Source organism: Olea europaea, unplaced genomic scaffold (genome assembly GCF_002742605.1).
Source record: "Olea europaea var. sylvestris unplaced genomic scaffold, O_europaea_v1 scaffold1431, whole genome shotgun sequence".
Lineage (NCBI taxonomy): Eukaryota > Viridiplantae > Streptophyta > Magnoliopsida > Lamiales > Oleaceae > Olea > Olea europaea.
Genome location: NW_019231846.1, coordinates 258,544 through 279,207, shown reverse-complemented (window position 1 = coordinate 279,207; position 20,664 = coordinate 258,544). Strand labels below are relative to the sequence as shown.

Genomic DNA, 20,664 nt, shown 5'->3' with positions numbered 1-20,664 from the left:
CCCTAGATCGTCCCTTAGAAGACTACCTCATGGACAAATAAAATAAAATTTTGAGATTGGATATTGACAAATCAATTTGGGTAACAAATTTAATTCTACCTTACTAGTCTGAATGCTAAACATTATTAGCCCAATGACAAATTCTCTTTTGATTTATTCAAACTAATTTAAATTTTGTTATACAGTACATATTGGGGTGATGGCAGTGGCAATGTCTATGGAAGAGACATGCTGAAAATTTTAATGGATATGACAAAAGATCTGAATATTGCGGTAAGTGAAGGTTAGCAATGACAATCAATTTGATTTCATAGTTAATATATCTACTATATTTTACATGTATTTATTCCATTAGCGTATTAAGTTGGAGTTAAAGTTATTTGAGGCAGCGTATGAATGAAGGTTGTACTCTCGTCAATAAACAATATACAATTTTGGACTTTCAATTTGAAGAGAAGTGTTCTCATCAAATGAGGTGGCAATTGGACTTTCAAATGGGAAACAAGAGAGGTGAACCATATGGAACTCGCTTACAAGACTACATCTAGCTGGTCGTCCATGGATGGGATGCAAGTATTTATTAATTCCAGGCAATGAATGTTATCTTTTTCTCGTCAATATTCCTGAATGAAAATTTCAGATATACGACTGCAGCAATAATGTTTACATACCAGATGCAGTCAAGACATATGCAGAAGCAGCATTTACTATGTTTCAAGCATTATTGTTGTCTTCACTTCTTTCCATCAGATGAGATATAAAAAAACATAGAATGAACAAATGAAGCAGGAGATTATACCTTATCTACCATGTGCGAACATTTTGTGAGCATTTCAATAGCTTGTTATTTACTGTCGTAATTAATTTCTCATATAGACTAATTTAGACTAACGTAAAATCATTTCTTCTACAGGCAAAATTGTGTAATGTTTCTACTCAAATATGTAGAATGCTTTGTTCTCGAACATCCAATAAAATCAGTTTAGCAGACAGGATGACAATATACAGATGGAAGATTGCGGTAGATCTTTGTCATAACGAATACTTTCTTCATCCCCGATAGTGAAAAAGTCATAGTGGCATGTTCTCTTTGATTTTGTGACCGTTGATTATATTTCACCAACTGTGTCCATGAACAGTTGTTCGTAGTTCTATTTATGTTTTTCTCATGCTCGTATTGTCATTCTAGACAAATGTAATGTCAAGTGTTAAGATATACAGGCATATAATGTCGAGAATTACACGTCAAATGTCAAGAAATGTATGAAACGTCGAGAAATGTCCTGTTTCCTGTTTCGGTACAAATAATAACGCAATATCTAATGTAAGTTCAAACGTCGACCTGATCGGATTACAAATGTCAATAACAATTTTCGAAGTATCAAAACGACGTGAAATGTCATGAATTGCATCAATTTTCCTTTGTCGTTCAACATTTTCCTACTTTTTGAGCTACACATTCCTCAATAAATACTATTCGAAGTATTAAAAATTGAAAGAAACTGAGCCAAATAGAGGCTAAGATTGACTGATAGGACAAGCAGACGATATTATGGGGACACAACATGTCAATCAAATGTAAATATAAGTAGGTGGAGTTAGTGTGAGGACTTTTAATGCAGTAATGCACACCTCAATGTCCATTATAAAATAATGGGATTGGTTTCAATATGCAAACATGGTTCTTTCAACAAAATACTAACGTGAACAAGTTCTTCCAGTGAATATGTCTTCATCAACTGAACGGACTCCACATATTGATGTTGTCATGAATGTATCTTTACCCGGCTCTTTAGCAAGCAACCACATCATCATTAACTCGAAAGATGACGAAGAAATCAATGTCATTGTTCCATATATTCCTCAAGCAAAAAACCATCGTCATAGGGTTTGCCTTCACCCCATTCCATTCCTAAATCAAATCGACAAAATTGAGCCACTTGAAGTTGGAGATGATGATCATAACATCGATCGTGAGAGCGTATCAATGGAGGTCCTATCGAAAGTACACCAAGCCTTGGTGGACAACAATTTCGCGACAGTTCCAGCCAAAAATGATGACATGATCGTGATAAGCTGGATGACGATGACAGTGTTATATCCTCTTTGTCGGTTGTGAAGGACATGTAGAAGGTTCGACCATGTATCTAAAATGTCTAAGCATATCCAATGACATATGTATATGTATATGGATAATGGATAAGTTTTGTGGTGATGACCAATTTGTATGTGTAGTGACCTTGAACATGCACATAGTAATTTTCTGCTTTTATTGTGACGACTATATAGTATGGACAGTGACTTAAGAAAATGAGTCATGCATGGCTTCCTTTTGTATCCATTACTAAGTTGCATATATAATAATGAAGAAAATTATAGTATTAAAGCAATTATTGACTTTTGTCTTCATGAAATGACGTGGTAATAAAATCAAACCCTACCGATGACATTTGGAAAGGAAAGGATAGAAATCATGTAATATATAAAAATGTATTGAACACATGGATAATCCATATTAGCAAGTGATTTCTACCCAAAATACACTGGTAATTCAAGTGCACATGGTACTTCTCCGTGTCGGGTTCCTATATGTTTACATGTTGTGTCCAAACATTGGCCACATTTTCGACTGCTGGTAGACCGTTCAATTTTTGACTTTCTACTTTGGGTAGGAGGTCGACCTGGTACTATACGTATATTTGAAGGCAAAATGTTGATAGAACTAATAGCATCAGGAACAACCGAATCTGACTTCATTCCAACGGGATCAATAAATTCGATGTACGAAACTTGCCAACACTCTGCAGTGTAGTAACGGAAGCATTAGTCGTACAATGATATATCTTTTGAGCACGTAGCACGGGATGTATGTGCACATGAAATTTGTCGCATATGAAACTCTCGACATGAACATGTCTTACCTATATGGTCGGCAGTACACATTTATGCACCTGTACCAACCTCAAAAATGAATTCATCCAAATTTCGTACTTCCAAAGTTGCAGCGGTGTTAAAAGATTGTATAATGCTCCTTCCATTTTTTATGTCAAGGCAGTATGATAATCGGTAGATGTGTTTCTCCGCTCGAAGAACCATTGTTTCATCAATGTCATAATGTGTTGGACGAACGAAGTTATAGGGAAATTTTGTTGTCATCTGAGGGCTGAATTCAATAACTCTGCAATGATATTAGTCATAACGTTGTATCGATTACCAACAAAATTTGCCCGTGACCAGGTGGATGGACCAGCACGTTCCAAATAAGATGCGACTGTTGGCCAAATGGTCCGAATCTGTCTCATCATTTGCTCGAATTCAGATACGCGATATGCGAGTACTGCATTTTTGAAAAGGAATATGATATTATGACTGCTATATCTAGCAATGAGATTTTTTTCGATATGCCATATGTAGGCACCGTGGTGCGAAAGCGGGAAAAGCATCTTAATTGCTCGCTTAATGCTGTTCTTCCTGTCGAATACAAACACTAGCTGATTTGAATTATCGACAATATCTTTCAACTTCGTGAATAACCAATACCATGATACATTTGTTTCCCTATCAACAACGCTCCAAGCAATAGGATATATTTACATGTTGGCATCTTGCGCTGCAGCTACTAGTAGTGTTCCCTTATACCGACCCTTCAAATGACTCCCATCAATGCAAATTACCAACCTCATGTAATCTCGAAAACCACGTGTGCTCGGCCCGAATGCTAAGAAAAAGTACATGAACCTGTTATTGGAGTCGAGCTTAATGTGTGCGACGGTTCCTGGGTTTCTCTCAGTTAACATGTGACAGTATGAAGGTAATTTATGATAACTCTATTCCGGTTAACCATGAAAAATTCGAAGTCCCTTCTCTTTACCCCGCTACGCTTTACTGTAGCTAATTCGTACATCGAATTCATGTTGCATATCCCCGACAATGACCATGGGAACGTATGGTTGGTTTCCATCAGTCAATCGTTAGGTAATGTGATACCCAATCAGTGCACTCGTTGCATGAATTCGAGCACTTCGTCAAACGTCTAAAGAACATGTGTGCTCAAGTATATACTTTCGAATCTTAAAGAAGTCTGTACTTTTTATCTTAGAGGCTAGTAGCCAATGGCACGTGGTGTCGATACAGCACACAGTAAGAGATTTGGGATTGGACTTTTTAACCTCGAAATGAAACTTCTTTGTCAAAGTATTTAGTTGAAGCCTTGTGTGCAACTGTTTCTTGATAAGGAATATTCGATTCTTGTGAATTTTCTCTTGATCGATCGACTGAATTGTATTTTCAATATACAAATTCCTTTAACCTAAACCTACACACGTGTTATGAATCACTTCTGGCTCTTGTAGTCCGCACACACTGACTTTGTGGCGGGCATCTTCTATTAGAGACAAATGGTCATCTCTGACATGTTGTTCTTGCTCTCCAGCATCATATTCATCTGCAATTACACACAAAATTGGTTGTGTGTGAATTGAAATGTACCATTACAAAGCCTCATTGTCGGCTACATCAGCAGAAGGTAAGTTCATGTTTGGAATTTTAAATTTCAATTGAATCCAAAACTGCAATCTGTTAATGTTGAGCTTCTCAAATAATTTATGTAAAAGCTCTTCATATTAAATATCACGTCTAACAACAATTGATGTTGTTCGGTTGTCTAAACACTTCCATTCATCATCAATGTTGACGAATGTACCACCGTAGGAGACAACGAATCTCATAACATCAACCATATCTACATGCCATAAAAAAATAGTATCACCTAATAACGAATACCTCAAACGAATATGCTAATTATCCACGAGCAATATACAAAAAATATTCCATAATTTCGTCATGGTACTTGTAATATTACTCTCAACATTATCAAATGTCGAAAATGGAATTAAAAGTAACATTCTCGACGTTTGTAATTGTCGAGAACAACATTTCAAGTACCATTCTCGACGTCTGTAAAATGTCGAGAGTGACATAACATATTCCACTTTACCATATGCATTTATCATCTTCTTCATCTTCAACCACCATTTTGGCAAAGAATTTAAATTTATGCTATCATTAATGAAATTTTAACTATAGGAGTAGCTTAAATTATTATCTAACTATGTAATGTAAAAAAGTTATGACAAATATTTACTACTAGTTTGGACAACCTACTACATTGAAATCAAATATATAACAACAACTACTACACATCACTTCTTAATAAACATCAAATATCAAAGGAAAATACATTGTACCCAGAAATGAGGAGAGCCTAGTCAACTTCAAATTTCAATTACATTAAATTTATCGACATGAATAAATTATTTCTTCTTTTGGAGTAGAAATCATAGATTTCTTTCTGGCTGTTAATGCCTGCTATTTCACGTTCTTCAATTTTTCTAAAATAATTTTTTAATATCTAATGAAAAATGCAAGCAAGTGAACAAGCATAGGCAATAATAACAATTATTGTGACTTCTCATGGAAGCCATTGCTTTTCTGTGTCAACTTACAAAAGAAAAGTTGATAATTATTTATTCTTTCATTTAGGGTAAAATAGAGAATTTGATATCAAATTTGATCATTTTTGCAAGGATTATCAAAAATAGACATTTTTGAATTAACATATGTGAAATTGGATCAAATGCCCCAAAGATTATTAAGTGTATATGTTGAAGTGCAGGTGATATTTGGCCTGAGTTGCCCATTTCATCTCAAAATGGGCCGAGCTTCCAGGGCCTTAGTTAAAATGGGCCGACCGTTTCAATTTTATAAGTCTCACTGTCCCTACACAATAAAAGGAATATCTGGAACTGGTAGATGATGGCATTGATTGCGAGGCTGCCTTTGGTTCTTCAACTTTCATGTCCATTTAGGCATCATTTTAAGAAGAGGCAGTGGGCTGCAATTTCTAACTCAAAGAGACATTCAGGAATATTAGGCTTTTCCAAGGCTGAAATGGCAGCTGATAGTGATCCATCCAAAGTGATTGACTCGCATTTGCATGTTTGGGCATCACCTCAAGAGGTAAATATGAGGCTAATTCTGAATTTGAGATTGTGCAAAATTGCTTAATGTTTTTGGGTTTGAATATTAGGCTGCGGAGAATTACCCCTACTTCCCTGGCCAAGAACCCTCTTTACCAGGTCATGTCGGGTACTTGCTTGAGGTATGTGGTAAATTATATCATTTTTTTTGGAAGATAAGTTCATACGAAATGCTTAACTGTGACAAGATTTATCTTGCGATAATTCCAAGTGTTTTATGTTGGATAAGCCCATTGTTTTATTATGGTTTGTAATTTTCTTTTCATGATTTATTATAGCTTTTTTGTGGAAGATAAGTTCATATGAAATGCTCAATTGTGACGAATTTACTGCGATAATTTAAGTTTCTCTTGTAGGACATGCCCATGGTTGTATTATGGTTTTAATTTTCTGATCAAGATTTATTATTCTGATTGGTTTGGGTTTACAGTGTGATTCTTGAATTTTCTCCCACTTTTCTTGGGGGTGGGAGCCTGGTAAATTAGTTAGAGAATAACTCTGTTCTTAAAACATGGGTCCTAGAAATTCTGATTTTTTTCTTTTCCTGTATGTATCTATTTATCTACGGGAAATGTAATATTAGAAAAATCATTTATACTGAAAAGGGATATGAATTATTGCGATTGAATGATATCTTAGCATTTTCTTCAGTGCATGGAAGAAGCTGGTGTAGATGGTGCACTCATAGTACAGCCCATTAATCATAAGTTTGATCATTCTTATGTAACAAGGTTAGTTGCTTATGCCTACTTCGATAAACTTCGTTGACTACTATGGTTATGGTTGCGAAAAAATCTAAAATAATATTCGACGCAGCTATATCATAATAGCACATGTCATAATCTCTGTTGAATTAGTCGCTGTATCAAAGAGCTATTTGATATATATTGCTCAAGTTAAAATTATTAAAAATATCTTTTAGTGACTTGGGAATTAGAACCTTATAACAACATGAGATGTAAGATCATAACAGATTATAAAAGTAATAGCATTATTATTACAAGAATCAGCTATAGATATTCTAATCTTAAAGGTTTGGTAGCTCAAACTCCTCCACATTCTTCCTAATAATTTTCATTTAGTCGTATTATATCACACATGTAATCTGTTTTTGATGATTGAATGAATAACTGAATTGTTGTTTTGGAATAGAATGTCTAATCTTGAGTTAAAATCTTAACAGTGTGTTGAAGAAACATCCATACAAATTCGTTGGTTGTTGCCTTGCAAATCCAGCAGAAGATGGAAGCGGCATCAAACAGCTTGAAAATCTCATTTTGAAGGTTCGAAGAATCTTAAAGAATCATATATCAGTGTTTTGTCATATACAAATCATGTTAACATAGAACTGTAATCAATGCTAGGATGGGTACTGTGCCGTTCGCTTCAATCCATACTTATGGCCACCTGGGCAACCGGTACGAATATTCACAAGTAACCTTTCAGCTGTCTTTTACAACTCCATATTTATTTATGTTTCGATTTTTAAAACATTTTGCGTTTTTAAGGAAGGCACGAGTAGTGCGTATTTTCATTCGGGATTTTCAGCTCGAAAAGATGTTGAGTCTGATAAAATAGAAGTTAAAAAGCTTATGCTCTTCGTGCTCTTTATTTTGATATCAGAGGCCAGGAGCCCATACCTTTGAACAATACTGGAGAATTTGATTCTATGAGAAATTAAGCCCCTATTTTACAACCATTTTTACAAAACTCTTTTTTTTCAATACTCATTTTCAACCACACATTCTCACAATAAAATATTCTGTATGTAAACTCAATTTTTCTTACTTTTTAACCACACATTCTCAAAAAAATCAATATTCCGAACCTCATTTTTCCCAGAAAAAACTCTTTATAATGGTTGTCAAACAGGGGCAAAAGAAAAAGCCATCAAATTGGCCTATTTCTTACACATCCAATGAAGTCTTGAAAATTGGAAACAAGGAATGAAGAATGAACAAGTTTTCTTCCCTGAGTTTGCCTTGGGGATTTTGAGTACTTGTGGCTCCTAATTGTTATTTGCATACAGATTGACCATGTTCGAGAGAAATTAGTTTTATGCTCCAATCTTGATTAAATACTTATCTATTGTAAATGCCTTAAAAATCTTTTTCCACCCACATTAATTGAAGGTGCAAGAACGTTAGAAGGAGCTAAAATATATTAACACTCATGATGAACTAATTGTTTTTAATGGTCTATTCAGATGACAAATGAAGTTGGGAAAGCAATGTTTTCGAAGGCCGGAGAGCTTGGAGCGCCTGTTGGTATCATGTGCGCAAAAGTATTTCTCTTGTAACAGAACTACAAGCAGTATTATATTCTGAAGAAGTTATCGTCGTTTCATGTATGAAATATTTATGGATCTACCCACTACTTAACTGGATACACTGATATGAAAATTCTCATCTCCAGGGTCTTAATATGCATCCAGAAATTGAACAACTCTGTGAAGAATTTCCTTCAACAGTTGTTCTGCTCGATCATGTAGCCTTCTGTAAACCCCCAACGTAAGCTGCCAATAAATAAAATATTTCAAAATAAGAGCGCGTATTAGATAATAAGTTTCAGTTTTTATGTGTTTTATACTGCAGAAATGATGAGGAACAACAAGTCTTCAATGAACTGCTGAAGCTCTCTAGATTTCCACAGGTAAAATTTTGCTGGATATATTAACCTGATATTTTTATACCTTGGATATGTCGCTTCAAATATTTTTCACCAGTCTTGGTAATTCTGTACTCATTCAAAAAAAAAAAAAAAATTGTTGTGACAGGTTTATGTAAAATTCAGTGCCCTATTTAGAGTGTCAAGGAAACCATATCCATATGAAGATCTATCCGACCTTTTATCAAAGATCGTCTCCAGCTATGGTGCCAACCGTGTGATGTGGGGAAGGTAACACAGTAATGAGTAATCCATGGAACTATTTTGCCTGTAGAAGAGATTTAGGAAACTCGGAATATAGAGTTATCTATTTATTGTGAAATTACTCTCTGAAGGTTTCTATTTTCATCTTTTGCAGTGACTTCCCTTATGTAGTTCCCGAGTGTGGCTATAAGGAAGCAAAAGAAGCAGTGTGTCAGCTCGCCCAACAAGTGAATTTATCGTCTTCTGAATTGGAATGGATCATGGGTAAAACGGTGAAGCAAATCTTTAACAAGCATTGGTAGAAGATGGAGTTGGCATTTTCTCATTATGTGACTGAACTATGAAATGTTAATTGAAACTTACTTGAATCGAAAGGATTTGAATTGGGTCTTATTGTACAAGTGTTTGTGCTCTAGAGGAACAGCAAACATACTTCTCCCAGTGTTTATCCTCCTAGTGGTTGTAATATTGATATATACAGGTGAAAATGGACTTTGTACTGGCGAACGATGTAGAATATGAATTTTCAGTTTCGTAAAGAATCAATCAGGGGTTTGACCCGTACGTGATCACATTATTGTTATGCGCCACCCAACAGAGTAGATTACTGTGAGGGCAACTCCAAAGAATTAAAAGAGTTGAGAAATAATAATAATAATAATAGAGCGACAACCGTTTTTGCATAATTCCATTATTCTTTGTTGATTTTTGCTATTTGTATAAAAAAATGTCTATACAAAATCGTCGAGCAATCCCAGGTCGAATATGCCTCTAAACCCCCAAAAGAAAAGAAAAAGGAAAATGAAAAATGAAAAGCTGTTCAACCCCCCACCCCCCGAAGCACAAGTTACAACCTCGTCAATGATGCACAACTGGATGCCAGAAAAACTATAACAAGAGAGTCAAATCGCTAAAAAAATCTATACAAACTGAAACCTCTACAACAAATGATGATGACAGGAGAGATTAATCTTCTATACGCTGTATCTCACCCATCAGGATCCGATTGCTAGTGACTTTGAATCCTAGAAGAGCAGGATCAATTTGTCTACCTTTCTTCCCCCTTTTTTTGCTAGATTTTGCCCCCATTGCCATGTCTGATGACTCTGAAGCTCCAGCTCCAGCTGCTGGTGCATTACTTTCTTGAGGAGTTGGTTTCTTAGCATTGCTTTTAAGCATGTCACTGAACGACGTCTCCAGGACATCAGCGTCACTACAAGATAAAGTCCGTTGAAACTGCATGGCCTTCTTGCCAGATGACTGACTGTCGGAGTTTCCTGGATTCCCTCCAGTTTCTCCTCTGATCCCTGAAAGTAAGAAAAAAAATATGAAGTGATTAGAAATGAACAAATACAAGAGAATAATTAAAGATGTCAATCCTTCTGTTAAACAAAACACAACCATGAGATTAACTAATTCACAGGCAATCAATGGCACCATCAATCTACGTGATAGCCAAATATGCGGACCGTGGACCATCGCCCTAACGTAGGCAGCAAAGCAATATAAATCAACTTTCACACTCCCCCCACAAGGGAGTTGACTCCAAACTCACCCACCCATGGGAAAATGGAAGGAACTAACAAGTGCTATTGTCATATTACGATGATAAAAAAAAAATATATATATATATATATATATATATATTAGGGTTTTGCTTCACGTACGGGGCGCCCTGTACGTATATCTTTTTCAAAAAATATGAGACGAAAAATTGACAACACCCTTTCTTACCGTCAGAAGGTATAGCATTTGGAATGTGTTTTCCTCTGGTGACTGAATCAGCACTCAGCTCAGACAACCCTCCCTGAGCAGATGCAGCACGAGAGACAGGTGGACGTCTCAGCAAGATGTTTTCCGGCATTTTTGATGCGATGGATTGCAACCTACTCATAATAAAAAATATAAGAAATGCTGAATCAAAAGATATATAGAGAAGATAACAAAAATACAATATAAAAAACAGTAACAGCAAGAAATATGAACAGAAATTCAGCGAAGCCAAGAGATTAATTTGAGTATGGAAATATCTACAGCTACCTTCGTGATTTCCAACAAAACATGTCACAAGTTAAAAAACAAGATCCTAGAAAAAGCCCAGCTATAAAAACTTAGTGGGACTATAGTTACCACCTAGACAACAATCTATAAACTACATTAAATATTAAACCCCAAATAAAGTCCAACAGTGGGAATTACAGTTCCGAGAAAACAACAATATAAGATATCAGCAAAACAAATTTTCCATGAAACTTTGACAAAGCCACAAAGAATTTAATTAATGACTAGGATTTCTTTAACCATAGTAGTGAGAGCAACCTAAGCTTATTCTTACCTATCCTTAGCAGCCTCCTCCGAAAATGAATTGAGCGAATGAAACCCTGGTCACAGTTCAGAAATTTAGTCAATCACGTTTAGGTGGGGAAAAATGAAAATGGAAAGCAACCAAGAACAGAAAGTTACCAGTAGAGCAAACTGAAGTATGCCGACTAAGTGCATTAACAGGCACTTCCCCACTATCTATAGCTGCCAGGCCAGCCCTCTCAACTAGGCCAGCTTGAGACATTGAAGCTGATTCCTGAATATCACCATCTTCACTAATGAGTACTTAGGTGATGTCCTCCATATCGACTAAATTTAGTTCAAACAATAGCAATATTTTGCTCTAGAGTTGTTTTAGATTACCTGAGAGCTTTCATCAATTCCAGAATCGAAATATTCTCCAGATTTTGATCTGAAAGGCAATCCACCTTGTTCTAGAACACTGGTCATTCCATCAGCTAGTTGATCCTGAGGTAGTCCGCCTGAATCAGAACCATAAGACCCAATGGTAAAGGAGAGATTGGTACCTGCTTCCTTATTGAGAAGAGTAATTGAATGATTTGTAGCACCTGTCCCAGAAGAAGGCCTTCTCTCATGGGATACTTCATTGGTCGCCTCAAAGGGTTCATCCAATTGATGGCCTGATTTCTGATGAAGTAATTCCATGAGCAGCCGCTTTGAACTGTCATCATTTAATCCAGATGACATCCACAAACTTGGATCTTCTGTTGTCCTGTTGACATCCAATTCCCTCTTATGCCTCTCATTATCATGATGTAGTTGCTGAATTCTTGCTTCAATCCAGTCATTGGATAACTGACTATGATTCTCAGACCAGTGACCATCAGTGGTTTCCAAGTGCGGAACTTGAAATTGCTTAGGAATTGAAGGTTGGGTTGTATGCTGAGAGTAGACCCCTGGTGAGAATCTACCACCATGACCACCTGGATGCAGTCGTGTAATCTGCTCCTGCATTTCTAAACCATGAGCTCGGGCCATAGAATTCATAGCATCTAGGTTTACACCAGGAGCGCCATCAGGTAGTGACATTGAGCGTTCAAACGGCAGCATGCCATGGTCATAAATTCCTAGTTGGAGTCTATCTTGTAATGAAGCATTTCGTTCAAGATGGCTGAGTTGCTCCTCAGCAGCCGCTCTTCGTTGCTGATAAAAGTCTAATGGGCTAAATCCAGCAGAGCCAGCTCGATGAGTAGGTGCAGGATTTCTAAGGAACTGACTGGCTTCATCAAGAGGCCACCCATGACTAACTTGCCTGCCTTCTTCCATTTCCAAACGCTTCCTGAGCCCCAGTGGCAGAGATCTTCCCTGCAGCTGCTCTAGCTGATCCAGGGGATGAATCTGCCTATGATTTCCACTAGATAACAGCTCCGATAAATCATTAGGATGCCCTTGATGGGGCATTTGCCCATATTTTGCTTGTATGAGTTGCTCCAGGGATGAGTCAACATGCCTTGGTGGAAAATGGCCACGCTGTTGCATATCATTGAAAATTTGCTGCTTCAATATTGCCTGTTCAAGAGCACTGTCCGACCTAAGAGCATCTATAGGTGACTGCCCTCGGCCGGAGTCCCGAAGTGGATTCTGCAGTAGCTGTTCAAAAAGCACCTGTCTGGCTTGGGACTGTTGTTGCTCTTTAAATAACATTTGTTGTTGATGGAACTGTAGTTGCTGCTGTTGTTGAAGCTGCAGCTGCCTCTGCTGCTGCAACTGAAGGGCCAAAAACTGTTCAAGATCTTGCCCCGTTTGATTGGCTAATTGTTGGTGTTGTTTCAGACTCTGACTTGGCACTCGTTCTAGCATTGCCTCATTCAGCTGTGCATCATGGAGAGGCATCAAACTATGCTGCTGCTGCTGATGATGATGATGATGATGATGACGCTGTTGCTGCTGCAGTTGTTGGGACAATAGCTTGTCCTCTAAATTAAAGCGGTTATAGTCATGATCCATGAGCTGGCGAGCCTCCATGACATCTTGAAATAAATTGGCATCTGAAAGAGTATTTCTACCATAAACATCCGGCCATGATTCTGTGGTACCAGATGAATTGGCCATTGAACTAGAAGGTGCAAATCTTCCAGACACATTGTCTAAATGCTGATGATCACCAACATGTGCATTAAATAGAGCATTTGATGTCTGACCATTCTTAGCATAAGTACTTTCAAGCTCAGACCACAACAACCCAAGAGGATGCAACTTATTATCTTTCTGACTTGAGATCCCAGAGTCTTTCAGTTCAGTAGGAAGAGTCGGCTGGTTCCCAAAATTGCCAGAAGTTTCACCAAAAGCCCTAAAAATTTTCCCAGCAGGATTGCCACCACTTCCAGGTCTGACGGGAAACACAATTTCTGCTATATTGGAAGGAACAGTGAAGAGCATTAGATAAAATTGCAACTTAATTGGTCATCAGAATTAACAAACACAGATTTTAAGTTCACCAAACCTTCATCTTGGGCAGCAAAATCATGGAAATTTCCCGGGGAATACAACCTTGGTAATGGATGACTATGATGTTCAGGTCCTTCTGACTCACCATGCTGTAATGAGAAAGAAGCAAAATCAGATAATTGCCAACTCGGACCATCTAATGCAGTTGAGGGAACAGATTCATAAACAGGAGTAGATGCAAAAGCTAGTAAACCAACCTCTGATTTCCCCATCAATGCAGATTTTTCCATATCAGAACTTAAATCAGTAATAGTATCATATTCATGTTTATATTTCAAATGTGGCATAACGTCACCCAATTCCTGGAAGGATGCATCATCAGGAGCATCTTCCAATCGAACAGGCAAATCAGTCCCAAAAAATCCTTGTTCAAACCATGAAATGATATCCACTCCAAGGAAAGGTCCCTGTATAGCTCCTTGTGGGTCACGATAGTATAAACTTAATTCCTCAGGAATGATTCTCCTTTCTAACTGATTTTCAGAAGTTCTGCTGCCAAACTTATGCAGTAGACTGCCATCCCAATACTGATCAGAAGATGGAGTACCAAATATGGAATTTGAAACATCAGGAATTTTATTATTGGCATCCAATAATATAGCAGACGAACCTCCGTCAAACAGTGAGATAGCAGCAGAATCTGCAACTTTGAGCTGCGAACCATCAGATTGACTACCACTAAAAGCCTGTAAGCCACCAATATCAACATCTCTTCCAATTGACTCAGAAACTTCATGTTTTCCATCATCAACAGTTACCTCTGAAGCAAGGTTAAAATATTTTCTTTCAGAAGTCATCAATACAGAACTCTTTCTGAGTAATATAAAAAGTGTATTCTATAACTCGCACATCTTACAAACCTGATTTAAGTAAGTTGTTGTAAAAGAAGTCATCCACGCTAGCATCGTGAATATTATCCTGTGTAGCTTTTGAGTCATCTGACATCGCTTCTGCAATATCTACAAGGAGGGCCTGTTTTGCACTGACAGAGTCCACATTTTCCACTACTCGAAACAAAGAAATATATGCAGTTAGCGAGAGCAAGAATCGAATACCACCAAAGAAAATAAAATATAAAGAAGGAAAGATGGAAAAAAAAAATGTTGAGAATTTGAATGTGTGACTAACGAGGTGTCAACCAGTAAATCACCTGAAACATTATCCTTCAATCCACCCTTCCTAGATGAATTGTATGATACCTCACTGCCTCTTATTTTACCTTTCCCTATGTCATTCAAGATGGCCTGTAAAAATGGATGAGTTTGTCAGAATGCTATTCACAATCAAGTTTCTTATCAATAAATATTCAAATTGAGAAGGTAAGGTCGTAAAATTCACCTCCTCCTTGGCCAGGGGAGCAACAAAAGCTAATGGTTCAACAGCAGTTAATTGAGTTAGCTGGGGTATCTCCTCCAAATAGTCAGGCATGTTAGCAAAAGAAGGGGCTAGCTTTTGCATACGGTATATGTCAAGAAGTTTCCCCCGAGGATAACAGAACTTTCCAACAGAGAGGCTTATTTTTCCAGGAACACTTCCATCCTCGTCATATTGAGCAGTGCCAATTGGTCCCACAGATGGCGGCTTTGCAATGTATACAGTTGATCTGCCACGTCCAACAGTAAACCCCACATTTGAACCCTCAAGTTTTCCCCTTTCAAGTCCAAATCCAGGCGCAGCACGATGAGAACCAAAACCACCAGAATTTACCTCCATCCTGTGGCGTGGCCTCCACTTGTCCCGAGAATCTCCATCACGTTCAGAAACAGATCGGCTACTTGACATGATTGATTGATTTTCATTCTGAGCATCTTCCTTCTCCACATCTCCACGTTTTTCAATCCGAGACTCCTTTTCTTTGTCGTCAGGACCCCACCTAGAAGACCACTTGCTATCACGCCTTGTTTCAAGGGAAGAGTTACGACTGCTGGCGTCAAGCCACCTTTCAGGAGCAGGCAACACTCTATTCTCAACTGTTTCTCTGCCCGAGGCATCAATCCGTCTATCCATCTTCCTACGATCTCTTCGACCAAGCAATCCAGTTTCCCTTTCTTCTTCTCGCCAGCGGCGACCACTATCAGCTTCCGGTGCAATTTTTCTCCAATCTTTTTTGTCCTCGGGTGCATCTGAGCGCCAACCTTCCTTCTGATTCACATCAGGACTACTAAGAGAAAGTGAACTTGGTCCACGTGATTCCTAAACAAGAGAGATAATTAAATTATCAATAAATTTATTGACAGATAAAGCACTGGACATGACGTTTGCATATTTATGACAAGCAGGAAAAGGAAACCTCCACCACAACCTCCAAAAAAAAAATGTCTGTTCTAAACCATTATCTTTAAGATTAGATTACAAAAAGGGGCGGTATTGGCTAAGCCAGTCAGATAGGCTCTACAGTTCATTTTATATCACACCATCTCCAAGGCATAACCAAGGATGACAGGTTATTATTTAGTTTATTCCAACACCTCTCCCAGCATATCTCTGCAAAAAGCCAAAAGGATATATTGTAATATAATATAATAAAGCATTTTACAGTTTTCCAAATGACCCCCAAAACATTCCTCGTGCAATCATAAAACCAAATATCTGTCCCCTTAGATCATTGACAAGTAAGAAACATAAATTCAGGAGTTGCAACGTCAAATAATAGGATTTCTTCTAGATTTACATGTTCAAAGGTTGCAAATAAGACAACAGTCTGTCTGGTTTCACATTTCAAATACCATTCAAACCAGATCTAACTGAGTCAAATTCCAAACTCTCCCAAACTGCAGTGATTCGATCAATTGTTTGAAGTCTATATAGAATCTAAACAGGAGTCGAAAATTTGGATGAAGGAACTGGAATCAATCAAACTAGAATCCTCCAAAAAAGATTCACCTTTTAAGTAAATCACAAGTGCCTCAAAACTTACCATCTTAGCCTCACTAGGCTTAGAATAAAGCCATTGCGGAGACAATGGAATGCTGTTCTCACCTGCTCCTTGATCTGTGAAATATGGAACAAGGATATTCAATACTTAACAGTATGGGATATTCAATATTGAAAAGTTCGGTAAAAAAGTATTAATAACCTTTTGATTCATCAAGTAATCCCATCAGCCCCTTTTCCTCCTCATTTTCCACAGAATCTTCAATCAAATGCAATGAAAATATATAAGCTATAGTAAAGTCAAAATGAATACGTATGAGTGTATTTTAGTTGCAATCAGCCGGGAAACTCAACTGAGACACGCGCCTAATTTAACTAAACAGAATCACAACATTGCGTGTTTAAGGGCGGACATACTTAAATAACATCAGTTTAATTTAAAAGTTGATTAACAGTTCGCATTAAGATTTCTAGAAGGGAAAAAAAGTTGCAAACGAATAGACATATAACAAAACATTATTATAGTGAAATTGAAAAAGAAATCAAGCCAAAATAATAAAGAATTCCGGATTCACTAATCTGATCTGAAACTCTAGAATTGGAGTTAAAGAAATATCTCAAAGTAAGAAATAGTCGGATCAAAAAACTCTCTAGGACAAAACTTATTTCATAAGAATAAAATTACCAAAACTAAAAATCCAACTTAAATCATTCCGCTAAATACCTTTTGGATTCCACAATTGATCGGACTGCTTCGATGAGATGAGATTCTCAGAAAGATCCAGTTTTCTTTCAGCCATGAGAAAAATGGATATATCAAAAACGTCAAGAAAAACACACAATAGGAGTGAGATTGAGACAACGGGGAAAGCAAATTAACGACTGCCGATACAAATTTCTGAGCGAGGGATTTTCGAGAGATTTGTATATAATAGATATACGGATGAGTAGAGAGAGACAAAGACTTAGGGTTTGTGAGAAGGGAACTACTGATGAAATGTTGCAGAGAGCGTGAAGTTGGGGTTTGGGTGGTCTGTTAATACAGGCAACTTAATCAAGAGATAATAACATCTCGGGTCCCCATATTTTAATTTACATTTGAACTTGGTCCCTAATCTTTGAAAACAATCATTTGAATCTCAAATCTTTTCTAGTGGTAAGCCTACTTTAAATTTATACTTGTTTGAAAATCATAATAATTAGAATAATATTATTTACAGTCATTCACTATCACAATTATTCTACGTGATATACATATAGCGGTTAATGATTTATTATATGAGGTATTTATTATGTAACAAATCACTAATTGCCACGTATATATCGCATAGAACGACTACGACAGTAAACGATTGCAAATAACATTATCCTTCTAATACTTCAAAGTTCAAACATACTTGCGAATGCTTGGATTTATTAGCTCAAAAACGTTAAATTAGTTTCCTTTAGAAGACAATAAACACTGTGTTGTGTAAGAACTTGTTTGGTACAGTTTAAAAGTCAATTAAAATCAATTTTTTTAATCATTATCTCACTATTCCAACTATCATTTTTTAATTCTTCTCTCAGGGATTGGACCCACTTTATCTCTAATGATTAAAAAATCAATTACTAAAATCTCTACCAAACAAGCACATAATTATACCATGAAGAAAACAAATGTACAATTGGAATTCTAGCTTCTCGAATCTTCCATTATGGTTTTGATCAAATTTCATTATACAAATTTTATATCGCGTATCAAACAAATGTAAAATCTTCTACGCAAGGATTTTTTTTTTTTTAATGCACGGATTAATCAAGCTATTCCCTGCTATATAAAAAAGGGGAATGTGAGGGCACTGTAGAAAGCAACAGTGTCTTGATCTATCTTTATTGTAGCATTTTTTTATAATTTTTTTTTTCAATTTGGGGGTCAAAAACGACGCCGTTTGCTTGATATATATTTTATTTTATTGTACACTACCTCCAAATTTACTGCAATACGCAATTTTCATTCCTCCCCTCTCTGATATAGATATATATAGTATGGATATAAGAAAAATATCACTTTTATATTTAAAAAAAAGATAGAGATAATATGCGACAGAGATTTTTTTTACAACATATTATTTGGTAATTAAAAAATTTGAAAAAAAAAAGAATTAAAGAGAATTATAAATTGAAAGTGTCTCCATACATGGAGGAAGGAAAAAAAAATGTTAGAGCCTATATATATATATATATTTTTATAAGTAATTCTTCTTTTTATCAATTTATTTAAATTTCTTTTTTATCCTTTTCTCTTTTAAATAAAACTTAATTTTTCAATTTTAACAAAATAATATTTATATATATTTTTTAAGATTTTTGTAATTTTTTTATTTTGTTTATTTTGTATTTTTTTAAAATTATATTTAGAATTGGGCTAGGAAATAACAGAATAGGAATACATGAAAATAATTAGAAGAAAGTAAAGAGGTTTCATAGGCGTGTCAAACTTCCACCAACATGATTTTTTTTTTAGACGATGAACATTGGGGGGTTCACTGTTCAAAAGTTCGAAAACACATGTCTCGCCCATTCGTAGTACTTTTTCTCTAAAAAAATCTATAGTCATACGTCTTATTAAACCATTTGGTCGCCAATTTGTGGCAAGCTCCCAGTCGTGATGTAAAGAATCATAGATTTGAACACTTCGCACACCTCTTAGTAGGTGATATCTAGAGAATTGTCCTAGTATATTCTGGAAAACCATGAATGAATAAATTATTGATCTTTGAATCAAATTTATGTGGAAGAGATGAATGTAGAATAAGATATTAAAGATGACACTTACAATTTCTCAATGGCTATTGTGATGAGGTTTTAGTGTTATTTCAAATGCAGAGTTATCTGTATGTGAAGTGTTGTATTTTTCAGGAACATCGGAGTCATAAGTGACATCTAATCCAAAATGGTCAAATATGGTCATATTGAATGGGGAGTTTCCATTACATTCAAATACCAAAACATGAGCATCCTGTAAGTTATGATGGTCAAAAAATTGTTCCCATCCATCGGCAAAATATATTCTTCCATTATCTCTTTCCAATCGTATTGTGACAATTATACCACCGTATGCAGTTACTCGTACTGTGTCATCAAGTTGTTGTCTCCAATCATTGACGAAGGATCTCGGAAGCATCTATACATATACATTAAAAAGTATAAGAGAGATATTAAGAATGCGTCCATTCAAATGTGAGAGGAGAAACTCTTGTGTGACTAACCAGACGAGTATTATGGTTTTGTGGAGAAGTAATAATTCTGAAGAAACGATGTGGCACCTCCATTCTGTCTCAATATAGTACAATGAAAATTTTGTTAAAATAACTCTATTATTTACGTTGTGGAGGCGTAATATAGATTTTAAGTTAGATTTTGCAGTATAGGCGAGTTAGAAAGTTTATTAATGGAAGTTCCATGTCTGTAAGATAAACTTTGTATGTGATGTAAAAAAAATATATTCTATATGTCGTTGTAGACCAATATCGTGAAGTTTGGTGAGAAATTCATGATTTGTATTCGATTTTTAATAGAAGAATTGAAAATTGACATTTAGTCCATCTCAAATAACAAGATGTAAGTTAAAACTGTAAAATTTAATGTTGAAAAAATAGCTATAGTAATCAGGAAAGAGTGGATAGACACCTGATTTTCTTTTTGTTGAGCACCTACAAGCAAATATGTAAATATTTTATGTGAGGAGTGATTTAAGATAAATTTTGAAAATATGAGAAACAATTTAAATAAGAAGATATGTACTTCCTATATTTTTTCCTTTTTTCCAGATTTAACAAGAGGTTCACAGGTTGTAGAAATGAATAATATGTTATCAAAAAAGCCTGATCTTACTCTTCCCAAAAATAAAAGTGAGGAGAAAGAAATTATTGAAGTGTCACACGTTTCACACATTATTTGATTGCAATCAAAAGGTTACAATTGAAGCAACAAAATAATATTTATATATGTATTTTTAAATTTTTGTAATTTTTTTATTTTGTTTATTTTGTATTTTTTTCCAAGTGGGGAGCAAAAACTACGCCGTGCAAAGAGTACAGTAATTTTT

General features: G+C 36.0%; 3 protein-coding genes across 6 annotated transcripts; 1 reads left to right on the top strand and 2 right to left on the bottom strand.

Annotated features, from left to right (window-relative positions):
• The first annotated feature begins 5,791 nt into the window (after nucleotides 1–5,791).
• Nucleotides 5,792–9,455, top strand: LOC111375923 (4-sulfomuconolactone hydrolase). Its single transcript, XM_022998847.1, has 10 exons — nucleotides 5,792–6,018; nucleotides 6,089–6,160; nucleotides 6,690–6,769; nucleotides 7,222–7,321; nucleotides 7,403–7,456; nucleotides 8,245–8,322; nucleotides 8,454–8,548; nucleotides 8,633–8,690; nucleotides 8,815–8,936; nucleotides 9,064–9,455. The coding sequence occupies exons 1-10, from the start codon at nucleotides 5,812–5,814 to the stop codon at nucleotides 9,209–9,211; spliced, it is 1,014 nt and encodes a 337-aa protein (XP_022854615.1). The 5' UTR covers nucleotides 5,792–5,811; the 3' UTR covers nucleotides 9,212–9,455.
• A 115-nt stretch (nucleotides 9,456–9,570) lies between these two features.
• On the bottom strand, nucleotides 9,571–17,585 carry LOC111375922. 4 transcript variants are annotated; one of them, XM_022998845.1, is made up of 14 exons: nucleotides 17,299–17,585; nucleotides 16,777–16,833; nucleotides 16,618–16,691; nucleotides 15,039–15,893; nucleotides 14,851–14,944; nucleotides 14,561–14,704; nucleotides 13,898–14,460; nucleotides 13,696–13,789; nucleotides 11,801–13,603; nucleotides 11,595–11,713; nucleotides 11,373–11,487; nucleotides 11,245–11,290; nucleotides 10,644–10,795; nucleotides 9,571–10,216 (listed from the first exon to the last, which is right to left on the bottom strand). In XM_022998845.1, the coding sequence occupies exons 1-14, from the start codon at nucleotides 17,372–17,374 to the stop codon at nucleotides 9,876–9,878; spliced, it is 4,533 nt and encodes a 1,510-aa protein (XP_022854613.1). In that variant the 5' UTR covers nucleotides 17,375–17,585; the 3' UTR covers nucleotides 9,571–9,875. The 4 variants fall into 4 exon arrangements, 3 of the variants coding, with proteins under 3 accessions (XP_022854613.1, XP_022854611.1, XP_022854612.1); XM_022998843.1 differs by having other exon boundaries at nucleotides 11,595–13,603; XM_022998844.1 differs by having other exon boundaries at nucleotides 9,585–10,216; nucleotides 11,595–13,600.
• A 1,813-nt stretch (nucleotides 17,586–19,398) lies between these two features.
• LOC111375933 (B3 domain-containing protein At4g01580-like) lies at nucleotides 19,399–19,888 on the bottom strand. Its single transcript, XM_022998857.1, has 2 exons — nucleotides 19,826–19,888; nucleotides 19,399–19,740 (listed from the first exon to the last, which is right to left on the bottom strand). Exons 1-2 carry the CDS (start codon nucleotides 19,886–19,888, stop codon nucleotides 19,399–19,401), a joined length of 405 nt encoding a protein of 134 aa, XP_022854625.1.
• Nucleotides 19,889–20,664: the final 776 nt, after the last annotated feature.

Bases quoted from the DNA above. Each gene is read 5' to 3' on its own strand.
- LOC111375923 (XM_022998847.1), top strand. From the start codon at position 5,812: ATGATGGCATTGATTGCGAGGCTGCCTTTGGTTCTTCAACTTTCATGT. The intron at 6,019-6,088 runs GTAAATATGAGG...TTTGAATATTAG, and splicing joins TTTGGGCATCACCTCAAGAG to GCTGCGGAGAATTACCCCTA. The intron at 8,691-8,814 runs GTAAAATTTTGC...TTGTTGTGACAG, and splicing joins AGCTCTCTAGATTTCCACAG to GTTTATGTAAAATTCAGTGC.
- LOC111375922 (XM_022998843.1), bottom strand. From the start codon at position 17,374: ATGGCTGAAAGAAAACTGGATCTTTCTGAGAATCTCATCTCATCGAAG. The intron at 14,945-15,038 runs GTGAATTTTACG...CCATTTTTACAG, and splicing joins CTCCCCTGGCCAAGGAGGAG to GCCATCTTGAATGACATAGG. The intron at 11,291-11,372 runs GTAACTTTCTGT...AACTGTGACCAG, and splicing joins TACTTCAGTTTGCTCTACTG to GGTTTCATTCGCTCAATTCA.
- LOC111375933 (XM_022998857.1), bottom strand. From the start codon at position 19,888: ATGGAGGTGCCACATCGTTTCTTCAGAATTATTACTTCTCCACAAAAC. The intron at 19,741-19,825 runs GTTAGTCACACA...GTATATGTATAG, and splicing joins AAAACCATAATACTCGTCTG to ATGCTTCCGAGATCCTTCGT.